At 37.6% G+C, this 12,105-nt stretch overlaps 3 protein-coding genes across 5 annotated transcripts in view; all 3 read left to right on the top strand.

Moving 5' to 3' along the window:
* Nucleotides 1-1,566, top strand: part of LOC108566357 (probable elongation factor 1-beta) — a 1,682-nt gene extending 116 nt beyond the window's left edge. The window contains exons 2-7 of one of the 2 annotated variants that reach the window (XM_017926197.1): nt 70-163; nt 297-374; nt 455-508; nt 570-626; nt 768-843; nt 911-1,566. In XM_017926197.1, coding sequence (XP_017781686.1) covers nt 71-163; nt 297-374; nt 455-508; nt 570-626; nt 768-843; nt 911-1,443 — 891 coding nt within the window. In that variant the 5' untranslated portion in view covers nt 70 and the 3' untranslated portion in view covers nt 1,444-1,566. The remainder of the gene's footprint in view (nt 1-69; nt 164-296; nt 375-454; nt 509-569; nt 627-767; nt 844-910) is intronic. The other variant, XM_017926198.1, reaches the window with a different exon arrangement.
* Nucleotides 1,567-4,852: 3,286 nt separating this feature from the next.
* LOC108566351 (glycine-rich cell wall structural protein-like) lies at nt 4,853-6,329 on the top strand. Its single transcript, XM_017926178.1, has 2 exons — nt 4,853-5,327; nt 5,955-6,329. The coding sequence occupies exons 1-2, from the start codon at nt 5,107-5,109 to the stop codon at nt 6,232-6,234; spliced, it is 501 nt and encodes a 166-aa protein (XP_017781667.1). The 5' UTR covers nt 4,853-5,106; the 3' UTR covers nt 6,235-6,329.
* A 1,086-nt stretch (nt 6,330-7,415) lies between these two features.
* Nucleotides 7,416-9,246, top strand: LOC108566347 (glycine-rich cell wall structural protein-like). Of its 2 annotated transcripts, XM_017926169.1 has the most exons (3): nt 7,416-7,526; nt 7,588-8,181; nt 8,266-9,246. In XM_017926169.1, the coding sequence occupies exons 1-3, from the start codon at nt 7,418-7,420 to the stop codon at nt 9,141-9,143; spliced, it is 1,581 nt and encodes a 526-aa protein (XP_017781658.1). In that variant the 5' UTR covers nt 7,416-7,417; the 3' UTR covers nt 9,144-9,246. The 2 variants fall into 2 exon arrangements, with proteins under 2 accessions (XP_017781658.1, XP_017781656.1); XM_017926167.1 differs by having other exon boundaries at nt 7,588-9,246.
* Nucleotides 9,247-12,105: the final 2,859 nt, after the last annotated feature.

Here is a 12,105-nt window from a genome sequence, read left to right as displayed (position 1 = left end):
CAACATTTTCATTTTTTGTGTCTGAAACTGTTTAGGGGTAATTATTTATATATTAATTGTTATTTATAGAATGGCTGCTCAAAACTTAGCATTGGATAGCTTCTGGGTGGATAAGTCTAAGTTTGATGAAAGTGAGATTCAGTACTTTGAGCGTTTAGGAAGTGTAAGTGATTTTGCCATATGTTTGAGGGATATATGGGATTTTTATGTGCAACATTAACTGACCTGCAGCGAGATACAATACTAATATTTGTCATGTTCAGATTCAGTTGATTTTAATTATGTTTTTGGCATAGGCACTGTTAACTCCTCTGGCTGATGAGGTTGCTAAAGCGAGACAGCGGTTAATTGAAATTAGGGAAAATATGGATGATGTGAGTAATAGTTCTTATTGCTTCTGTCGCTTCCGAGCATGAATAATCTGTGTATAAAATATATTGCATATTGTGTATAGGAGTTGTCGGCAGGTAATAGCAGTCCACAACCTCTGCTCATTACTGACTTCTTGGTAAGGCCCATAACTCATTTGTGGACATTCAAAAATGCTAAATACTTGTCTATTTCAATAGGACTGTAGTAACTTGAATACACCAGAATTGGTTGAATCTACACATATAGTTGACTCGGTAAGAGTGCAGTCAATGTGTGTAATATTTTTATTTTTTCTTTCTTATTTTTATCAAATACTCATTTTGCTTTGCCTGGCTTCTTGTTTGATATTTTTGTGGAAAACACTGTTGCATTACTAATTCTAGTTATTTTTATAGGGTGTTAGCACAATGGGTTTAATGGAGAATGAAACCATGATGTTCATAGAGAAAAAAATGTCTGAATTTAGTAACAGTAAGTATAAGAAATATGCATGTTAATTGTTAAAATGTTGTCTAATTATCTTTTTTTTATTGTGTAGTGATCTTGAACATCCAAAATCAGATGATGAAATTCAATGAGAGGTTGGTCTCCATGGAAAGCATGATGGGATCAAAGACGGAATCTTGTCCAATGGTTTGCCCGAAAGCCCAAGTCTGTAAGAAGGCTGCACCAGTCGAAGAGGAGGATGATGATGACGTGGACCTCTTTGACTCTGACTCTGAAGATGATGAAGTCGCAGCAAAGCTTAAAGAGGACCGTCTCAGCGCTTACAACGCAAAGAAATCAAAGAAACCTGCGTTGATCGCTAAGTCCAGTATCATTTTGGACGTGAAGCCCTGGGACGATGAAACCGACATGAAGTTGTTGGAAGGTGAAGTTAGAAAAATCGTTATGGATGGTATGCTTTGGGGCGCCTCCAAACTTGTGCCTTTGGCTTACGGTATCCACAAGTTGCAAATCAACTGCGTTGTGGAAGATGAAAAAGTATCAATTGATGCCCTGCAAGAGCAAATCGAAAGTATCGAAGACTACGTCCAGAGCGTTGACATCGCTGCCTTCAATAAGATCTAAGAAGCTAGTCATGTCATCATATATTCATAATTATTCCCTGTTGCTCCGGTTTTTCTAATTTATATTATTACCAGTTTTTACTTTCCGTGAATCTTTTGCCTCAATAAAAACTTGTTTATTTAACTACTTATTTTATTTACAAATAATTACATTTTTTTAATTGTTCAATCAATTTAATAAACAAATTCAAGCTGATGGCAGTCTTAAGTACAATGGAACCTCGCTTAACGAGCAAAATGAATAATAAGAAAAATGACTTAACGAGCGACGTTTAGCATAACGAGTGACGATGAGAAGAGAAGTCCTGCTACATCATTTTTAAAACTTTTATACACATGTTATATCTATTTTTGAATTTATTTCACTTTACGAGTAAAAATCCGGAAATTTTGGAACGGGTTAAACTCGTTAAGCGAAGTTCCACTGTAGTTCCTAATTGCCACAGAAATTTGTACGTATATAAAGTTGCCTAAAAAGTAGTTTTCACATTCGACAACGAATCAAGCTAAATGTATGTTTGACCCTAACTAAAGTCAAATATTCAGGCATTAATATGCATTTATTTGGATATTTGTATCTAGTATCATATTCCTGTAATTTGCTTTCAAAGTTGAAAAAACTTTTTTTAACGCTCGATAAAAGCAATCTTCACGTTTTTGTGTATTACTCGACAACATATACGTTTGAAGTTATTTTTCTATTAATTTGAAATATTAACATTCCTGAATTAATTTGATAAAATTTGGAAGGTCTTTGAAATATTGAGTTTTATGTTATCAATAATTTTGGTATACAATATTTCATCCAATTCGAAATTTCAGCAGAGAATCCTTGGAAATGCAGATGTTGTTTCCCAGAAGACGCAATGTATCGACTTTCTAATGTTAGCTTAGGAACTTATTGTGCCAAACCAAAGTCAAGTCCAGCTCATTACCATGAGCGGAAAATTATTGAATTCGCTGTTTGCAACAGGAATTGCAACAGGAACGTACTAAACATTTAACACAGTTAATCGTAATTCCTAGTTTCAAACATCTCCGTAGTTTGTGGTTTGCGTTGGACAGAGTCTACAAAAAAGCAATTAAACACAGAAATTTATTTAAAGCAGCTCTTACAAAACGTATAATTTTTATGCATGAGGACATAATTTATGCGCAGCAACTATTTTTACATATTCAGTAGTTTTCATCAAAGCCTCTTGTACAGTTACAAAATATGTCTATTTTATATGATTTGTCGAAATGATTAGTCAGGTTCATAATTTTTGTATTTTTATCACGTCCTTCTTACAATTTAAATATTGTATTTTATTTGTGACGTGACGTTTCGCATCTACGAAAAGGAAAACCCATGTTTTTTTTTTGTCTGTCTGTATTTCGGTGTTAATTGTTGATAAATTGTTCTATTTATTTTTCACACGGTTTAGAAATTCCATTGTTCTGCGCTTGTACTTTTCGGGAGATATAAGTGGAATGTTTGCAAACAAGTTAAATGCAGAATTAAGTTCTAAGTATAAACCGCGACTCCGAAAATAATATTACGAGAATAAATATGCTCTACTTCCGAAGTTTATACAAGCTGCATGTCAATACATTGAGATTGTAGTGAAAAAATAATGCTTCGTCTAAAGAATAATAGTTTATTTTGTTAAGTCTGATGGTTTAACTCAAATAAATAGATCGGCTTTTATAATAATTGCACTTTACTTTTTTTTGTTCTTTATGTAAACAATAATCTGTTTACTTTAATGGTTTCCGTTAAGCAAATAATAGATCCTCCGTTTTGTTTATTCAGTTTCGAGTTTAGTTTTTGAATACTTCAAAACTTTAAATATATTTTTATATCTATCAATGAATTGACTTTATAATCTCCGTGCTTTTAATATTTAATTTGTATTAGAAATTTGTAATAATAATTGCCAATTAATTTTGAATTCGAAATTGGAATCTAATTAAATCATATATTGTTAATTATAATTAAGATAAATATATAAGTACAGAGGAACCTCGCTTAACGAGTCAAAATTTTTCGGATTTTTACTAGTATAGTGAAACATATTCAGAAATACACAAAGGCGCGCAATCCGGGATTTTTCTTCATCGTTAAGCGAGGTACCACTGTATATTGATATTAAAAGAGGAAAAGGTCGATTCCAGCATGGAAACTTGTTATTTCTAGAAATGATTTGTCACTGGTAGCGTCTGTGTAACGTAAATAAAATATGTTTTTGACGTGTTTCAGAATTGAGAAACGGGAGGAAGTAAATTCGATTTGTTGATTGCGTCGGTGCTCACAGTAGAAAAAAAATAATGAATAAATAAATAAAAGCATTCCACGGTATGTGAAGAGTGAAATAAATTCGATTATTGCAAAGCTGATGAGTATAAAGGAAACACTTCCTTTTATGTTTCATTAAGGAACGGTTATTGTTGTATTGCATTTCAGGTAAAGAGGAATTTGCAGCCTTTGTCAGAACTAATTCATTCAATTCTGCTACAGTTGCCAAGCAACTTTGTTTCGTTCACATATTATTTCTATATAAGCAACCCCTTTGTGCTACCTGAATCTATTAATAACTTCCCGTAGTTGTGTAACAATTCACGTTGTATGCAAATGGCTAGATAAAATTTATTTCCCGAAATACGGAATGTTGAACTTTTTGAGTTAAGAGTAAAAAAAAATTAATTGGACGAGCCTGTAGCGTTTTTATTTTTGAACAACCGAATGGTTTGAATAATTTATGCGGTGCATTGCTAAAAGTTATTCTAAGGACGACGGGCGTTATATTTGGAGTTTTTGTAATGCTTATTACACTGTCATAGAAATTAATTCCGAAAGTGTCACGTCTTCTTACCTAAGTCGATACACATTATGTTTTTTTACTCCTCTCGTATTGCACATACGTAATGCTGTTTTTCACCGCCATCGATTGACTATTTTGTGCACGTATCTTCTGGAAATTTCGGGCCTATACGGATGTTGTAAAACACGCGATTATCTAATGCCGCGAAAATTTCATACCTGTATTAATTGGAAAATGCATGGTTTCTTCGTTTGTACTCACGCCGAAAGGTACCTGACCCAAAGATTGAAACAATATTTGCACAGCAATAAGTGGAATTATTACAAAATCTGCGCTAAGTTACTTGAATCAATATTGACTCTGGTTTGATGATGATAATAAGAATAATAATTTACGTTAAAAACGTTCCTTTTTCTTCATCTTAGCCACCTGCGCTAATTGCATATTTATCGGATGCAGGTACGAGGTCTTCTGCTAAATGCCAATGCTGTCTGCAAGAGATTTGTTTAGGGAAGTTCCAAACTGCGGATTAGACATTTTTGCATAGTAAATGAGGAAGATGAGGCTCGTGTTCTTGAATTGAAGATTTCTGTGTTGACACTAGCATGTCTCATTGGGTGTGCGTCGCCTTGCGTCTATGTGATGTCCTTGTTGAAAATTTAGCGACCCGTTCGCGTTTCTTTTTCTTTCTCGCGTTCTTTCTTTCTTTTTTTGGGCGGGAATTCGGTAAGGTGATTCAATGCTATGACACTGGTAAGAGTGAGCAGAGGGGTTTAGAAAGAGATGTCACAGGTGTACTTCGTAAGGTATATATTCTGGGAATAGCTGATTGTCAGTATCAGTTAACGACAGCTACGAATATGAAGATCCACTGCTTATTGGTTGTGTTCTCCGTCGCCGCGGTGTGCTTGTGCCTCGCCGAAGAGGTCCAAAAGCCCCAGGAGCCTATTGTCAGGCAGAAGCGTGGCATCCTCTTGGCCAAAGCTGCACTTGGAATTGGAGCCGCCAAAGTTGGTCTTCTAGGATTAGGAGCCGCCGGTGTTGGAATCGGAGCTGCTGGATTAGGATTAGCCGCCGCCGGGTCAGTAGTGCTCTAAACATAAAAAATAAATAAAAATAAAACTGCATTAGATCTAAATCACCTTAAGACCGTACCGAAATCGTTCACTAGATAATCCCAACCATTGGTTACGTAACGCTATAATTATTATTTGCATATTTTTCGTTTCCTCGGACCAAATCCCGCTTAGTACGTGTTTCCCGAGAAACAATAATTAATTGCCACTTTATTTATAAGAAATACCATTAAGGTGGAATTCTTATTGTTTATAAATTCATAATAAGAAACTGTATATATTTTTTTTTATTTCTCAAATTATTGTTATTACCATTATATTCCGATGAAATGCTGCGATCACGATTTTCGGAATTGAATTCTGCATAGAAAAAACGTCGACAGTTAATTAATCGAAACGGTTTTGTTTTCTGTTGCTTCGTTTTCTGGTAATAGTATTTTTGGAAATGGCGTGAATTAATTACGGATTAAAATCCGGTTCTCTTTATTAAAGAATAAATGTCAAGATGCATTTGATTATTGACATTTATGAATTTTATTATCCTGTCGCATCACTCTACCATTTGTACATGTTTATTATTTTTTTGGTTATTAGAGTTTCATTAAAAAAATAATTGTTTTTATCTTTTTTAGAGGTTTAGCTAAAGCCGCTGTTGTCGGAGGTGGATTATACGCCCTTAAGAGCAAATATGGAGGATATGGACACGGAGGATATGGCGGTTACGGAGGACACGGCGGTGGATACGGAGGATATGGCGGCGGATATGGCGGCGGATATGGAGGATATGGCGGTGGATACGGAGGATACGGCGGTGGATACGGAGGATACGGCGGTGGATACCAAAAGGTTTACGTAACACACAGCTACGGTGGTGGTTATGGTGGTTATGGAGGACACGGCGGATATTGGTAATCAGATCAATAAGAAGAAAATCAACAAATATTAACCCTGAACTGATTATTTTCTGTATTGTAAATGTAAATTATTTTGTAATTATTTTGAATAAACCTTACCGTACCAGTAAATAAACCCTAAAGCGCATTCAGTCTGCAACCTTTACACGTCCGATTTTGAGGAATGGTCCGACTTGTCCGAAAGAAGGTCATTGAAACACGTAAAGATCACGGCCATAATCTGGTTTCGGAATCATCTATAGGTCCATCATTCCATCAGATGAGGTTTGTTGACTCTTCCAAAATACGGCCGGATTGCGTAAGCTCTTGGCTCGTGCAGACACATGTATTGTCTCGGATTTCCCCGTCGGATCTTAATTAGTATTGAGAATCTATTTATTTGCTAGCGTCCATAAATAAGTTCCTCGCCGTGTTCGTCCTTCAGGAAAAACCGCAGTACTCTCACTCCGCCGTAGCAAATAATTCAAATTAAAAACTTTTCGAGCGGAATAAACAATTACAAATTGAATGATAAACATAATTAATGAAATGAATACAAATTTAATCTAACTATCTGATCATATATTTTATATACTCCTTGCCTAAAGTAATTTAATCTACAAGATCATTGAAATATATATTTATCGAAACATTTGATAGCAATTTACATGGATTTTAATAATGCTCCCTTTGTCACCGAATATCCCAAAATGTATATATCTGTATACACATTAAACATAGATATCGTTATGTGTCTATATAAATACACGATCAACGTACATCACTCACCAATTAATTATACACATCGCAACGCCAATGAATACCAATTTCATCGATATGTTTCCGCGTCCTGTTGTTCGTATATTATTTATTTATGTCTTAGTATACGTTATTCGTATTTCGGCTAATTTGTTTTTATTATTTATTTGTATTTTTTATTTTGCAAATCGTGACCCTGACTCGGCGATGATCGAATTGTATGTGCGATGGAGATTCAAGTGAGCCGGTAAACAACGGAGTCTGAAAAACTCATATTCCCGATGGGAGATGTTAATTACACATAACAATTAGATGGTGGGAGGCGGCGTCGAAAAAAAATGCATAACACAATAGAGGTGGAGAAGGAAGAGAAAAAAAAAACAACAAACATCGACATGCAAATGGAATAAAAAAAATCGGGTGGATTTGTGTATATAAATCGTATGCATCTAACAGATCGACAGTACATCATTGCTTGCTTGCTCATTGCAAAGATGTTCAAGTGCGCTCTTTTACTGGTAGCCGGGGTGCTAATTGCTTGTACCCATGGAGGTAAGTACTTTGTTTGATAATCCCTTATTGGATATTACAGTGTCTGTGTGTTTGTTTCTAGATGGTGACTTTGTACCTAGATATGGGAGGGAAGCTAACCCTAAGAGACATGGCTATGGAGGAGGCGGTGGCGGTATTGCTTCTGCCTCATCTCAAGCCAGCGCCGAAGCTAGCAGTATCGGAGGTGGTTATGGAGGCGGTAAAGGTGGATCTGGTGCTGGCGGCGGTGGATTAGGCGGAGGACTCGGTGGAGGATTAGGTGGCGGCGGCGGCGGAGGTCTCGGCGGTGGCGGTGATAACGGAGGAGGACACGGCGGTGGAAACGGAGGAGGACTTGGCGGTGGAAACGGAGGAGGACATGGCGGAGGACTCGGCGGTGGAAACGGAGGAGGACTTGGCGGTGGAAACGGAGGTGGACATGGTGGAGGACTCGGCGGTGGAAATGGTGGAGGCGGTGGTGGATTCGGCGGATCAGGAGGTGGCGGCGGCGGTTTCGGGGGATCTGGCGGAGGTGGTTTCGGCGGTGGAAAAGGTGGCGGCAATGGAGGAGGACTTGGCGGTGGAAACGGAGGTGGATTCGGCGGATCAGGCGGAGGTGGATTCGGCGGTGGAAAAGGTGGCGGCAACGGAGGAGGACTTGGCGGTGGAAACGGAGGTGGATTTGGAGGATCAAGCGGTGGTGGATTCGGCGGTGGTAAAGGTGGCGGCAACGGAGGAGGACTTGGCGGTGGAAACGGAGGTGGATTCGGAGGATCAAGCGGAGGTGGATTCGGAGGATCAAGCGGGGGTGGATTCGGAGGATCAAGCGGAGGTGGATTCGGGGGTGGAAAAGGTGGCGGAAACGGAGGAGGACTTGGCGGTGGAAACGGAGGTGGATTCGGCGGATCACGAGGAGGTGGATTCGGTGGTGGAAAAGGTGGTGCTAATGGAGGTGGTTTTGGCGGAGGCAACGGAGGCGGAAATGGAGGAGGCCTTGGCGGTGGAAATGGAGGAGGTCATGGAAATGGTGGAGGATTCGGCGGAGCTGGTGGCGGAGCTGGCAGTGCAGGATCCAGCGGAGGAGGTTTTGGCGGTGGAAAGGGAGGCGGAGGATCAGGCAGTGGAGGATTCGGTGGATCTAGTGGCGGAGGATTTGGCGGAGCTGGCGGCGGAGGCTTCGGCGGTGGCAAAGGAGGTGGATCAGGCGGAGGCAACGGCGGTGGTTTCGGTGGATCCTCTGGAGGTGGGTTCGGTGGATCTTCTGGAGGCGGATTCGGTGGATCATCAGGTGGAGGATTCGGAGGCGGAAAAGGTGGTGCTGGAGGATTAGGAGGAGGATTCGGAGGAGGAAATGGAGCCGGTGGTGGAGGTGGTGCCGGTGGAGGTGCCGGTGGTGGAGCCGGAGGTGGTAGCGGACATGGAGGTGGTTCTGCTAAAGGTACTGCATCAGGAACAGGAGCATTATCCGAATCCAGTGGCACCGCTAACTCCCAAGCCTTCGAAAACGGAGGATTTAAAGGCACATCCTCTTCAGCCAGTTCCCACAGTATCAGCCAAAGCGGCGGATTTAACGGGAAATACCCTAGTTTCGGGGGTGGACTAGCAACATCAAACGCCAACGCTGAAGCAAAGAGTTAAACTATTTATACACTTATTCCCACAACCCTTATACACTACATTTTTTTTATCAATAAATATTTTATATGCTGTTAAATACAAAAACCGACATTGTTTGAACTAATATCAATAAGGCAAATTTTCTGAACTTAATTAAACATGAATCGTGTGACCGAATCCCTCTAAACTCAAAGCAAATACCAATGCAAATTGAATTTTCCCCTAACGCTCCGCATTCAAACAAATCCCTATTAAACAATAATTCAACAGCCAATTTGCTAAATACAAATACAATTATTTCGAGCAGGAACTCGGTCATACATTGGGACATAAATTATTGCACCGAATGGCATCAGTCCAAAAGCTGAAACAAAAATAGAATACGACCATAATGAGTATTCGGATAGTGGTGCTAAATTAGTTTCCATTCTTGCAAATAAATTATATTTAGGCTATATGCGGGTGCCTATGGAGCCAGGAACCAATTGGCACAAATTAACACCTAGAAATACACGTGCCAGCCACATTACAAATTCATTTTTTCTATTGATCGCAAACGTTCCGCATGTGCGATTCCGATGCCACCGGATATGTTCTTCAACTTTCCTAAACTTAATTTGAAAATTTAATACTGCAACAACAAAACTTAACTAGGCGAAATCACACTTAAATTTATTAAAACTTCATTGCTTATGCAGATTGTGACTCTATCGAACTTCCATAACTAAAGAATAATAAATTATTAATTACTTTACTGTTATATAATCATACATATTTTATATCCTGTTTTTAGGAAAACAAACGTTATTTTTAGATTCTTCAAGACATAAAGTTTAATGAAGATCAAATAATTCAGTTTGTGACTAATTCAATAAATTACTTGAATGATTTTTATAGTAAAATTGAATTATTAGCGCTTGAATACTAAATATAATAAGTAGTAAAGTCACATTTATTGTTTACATAAATACAAGAAATTCATTTACACAGGGCTATTGATCGCAGTTATTCCTAAATATAAATACTGTTGATCTCTTTCTTCAGGATTGAATATCTAATTTCAAATACACAAAGCCATAATAATACGAAATCTAGTCGAATAATGAAAATAATACAGTGCATTTCATTATTTGTGCCCTCGGGATTACAAGAATTCCATCAAATATCGATGTCTCGTTTCATTCTCGAGCAATCAGAAAAAAATATCCCGAAGCGGTGTTATGCAGGCATTTGATTAAATATTACGTAAGCGTCGATTGCAGCGCATTTTTACAAAGTCTGTGGATTATTTCCGTCCATCCTGGGGGATTACTCATTAGCGGCATTCGCAATGGACATCTATAAACAATGAGGCATCCGCGTTTGAAATCCATTTAACCGGAGGATAATAAAACGAGAATTAAATCAAAAGCTAAACATTGAAAAAAAAGAAGGAGAATAATAATAAATTACCGTTAATTTTTAGTAGACATAAATCAAGTTTGCGCGGAACAATACCGGTTTCGTAAACAAGTTGGACATTAATTTGACTTTTGACGGGCGATAATTAGCCGCTACAAAGCTATATATGTATACATATGGATATTATTATATAAGGTATTATTACATAAGGACGGATCGATTTAGCGGCTAGGGAGCAGCGTTTTCGCTGGAAAAAGTGTTTATATTGATTTAATTTTTGTATGTACATATTCCTTATTTTTTTTTTATTTATTTTTTTCAACGTTTATACAAAAAGTAAATGAAATATAAATGCTTCATTAACGGAGATCGAACGAAAGGTAGATGGGGGAAAAATATGCCAAAACGTTGCATGGAATAAATCAACAATACAGGAGGGTTGGAGGCTCGACGCATTGATTAATAAATAAATTGTTTGTTTTCTGAAAAAAAAATGACAAAAACGTGTAAATATTTGTTTTCAATTACTCGTTTTTAATGTGCGCACAATTTATTTCATTGTTACTATTATTATTATTCTTTCAATATTTGTCTGAAAAAATAAAATGAAACATATTTTACTGAACAAACGATCACGTTTCAAACGCGACGAGCTGTTAATTAAATTGCCTGCTGAAACAACATGAAACAAAATAAATAGAGAGACGCTGTGAAATGCAAAGCGCAACGATCACAAACGAGTTTAATTAAAGTTTTTTTTTTGTTTTTCTTTTTGTAATTAAAAACTGTTCTCAGAATGCACGAACAGTAGCGCATCGTGACTTTGGAAGCCCCATATTGTCACTACTAAGAAAATCTTTATTTTTGCGATTTGGAGGCACCTTCATTATCTCAAGGGGTTGTCGAGAAATTCGCGAAATACTGAAAAAAATACAAAAAAAAAAGTCTTTTCTCTGTTACGTAACGAACATTACCCATCTTACGCAATCATGAAATGCAACAAAAGTTTATTGGTTTTCGAGTTATTAAAGAAAATTCTTTTCTTCCATCAAACAGCGATTTTTAAGTAAATCCTATTCACTTTTTTTCATTTTCTTCAGCTCTTAGCAGGTGACTGCGCGATAGTACGAAAATGACAATAGGCTCGTTGGAATGGTGAGGTATTCAGCTTTGAATTGTATGGTCGATCATGTAATTATCTTAAGGGGTTGTCGAGAAATGCAGGAAAAACTGAATGAAAATCGCAAAAATCGTCTATTCCCTGTTACGTAACGAACATAACGTAACTTTTGTTTCAAAATCTGCGTAAGGGTGGCGCCCATCTTACGCAATCATGAAATGCAACAAAAGTTACGTAATTTTCATCGGATCTCAACTAAATAGCGATTTTTGAGTAAATCCTATTCACTTTTCTTCCAATTTCTGCAGCTCTTAGAAGGCTTGTCCAGAAATTCACGAAAGATTGAAAAAAATTGCAAAAATCGTCTATTCCCTATTTCGCAACGAACATTACGTAACTATTGTTTTATAAAAAGTTGAGTAAGGGTGGTGTCCAACTTACGCAATCATGAAATGCAATAAA

This window comes from Nicrophorus vespilloides, unplaced genomic scaffold, assembly GCF_001412225.1.
Source record: "Nicrophorus vespilloides isolate i.1.1-1 unplaced genomic scaffold, Nicve_v1.0, whole genome shotgun sequence".
NCBI classification, from domain to species: Eukaryota; Metazoa; Arthropoda; class Insecta; order Coleoptera; family Silphidae; genus Nicrophorus; species Nicrophorus vespilloides.
Note: the sequence above shows the minus strand (reverse complement) of the source record. Positions and strands in the feature narration are given on the sequence as shown.

Bases quoted from the DNA above. Each gene is read 5' to 3' on its own strand.
- LOC108566351 (XM_017926178.1), top strand. From the start codon at position 5,107: ATGAAGATCCACTGCTTATTGGTTGTGTTCTCCGTCGCCGCGGTGTGC. The intron at 5,328-5,954 runs GTCAGTAGTGCT...TATCTTTTTTAG, and splicing joins TTAGGATTAGCCGCCGCCGG to AGGTTTAGCTAAAGCCGCTG.
- LOC108566347 (XM_017926167.1), top strand. From the start codon at position 7,418: ATGCATCTAACAGATCGACAGTACATCATTGCTTGCTTGCTCATTGCA. The intron at 7,527-7,587 runs GTAAGTACTTTG...GTTTGTTTCTAG, and splicing joins AATTGCTTGTACCCATGGAG to ATGGTGACTTTGTACCTAGA.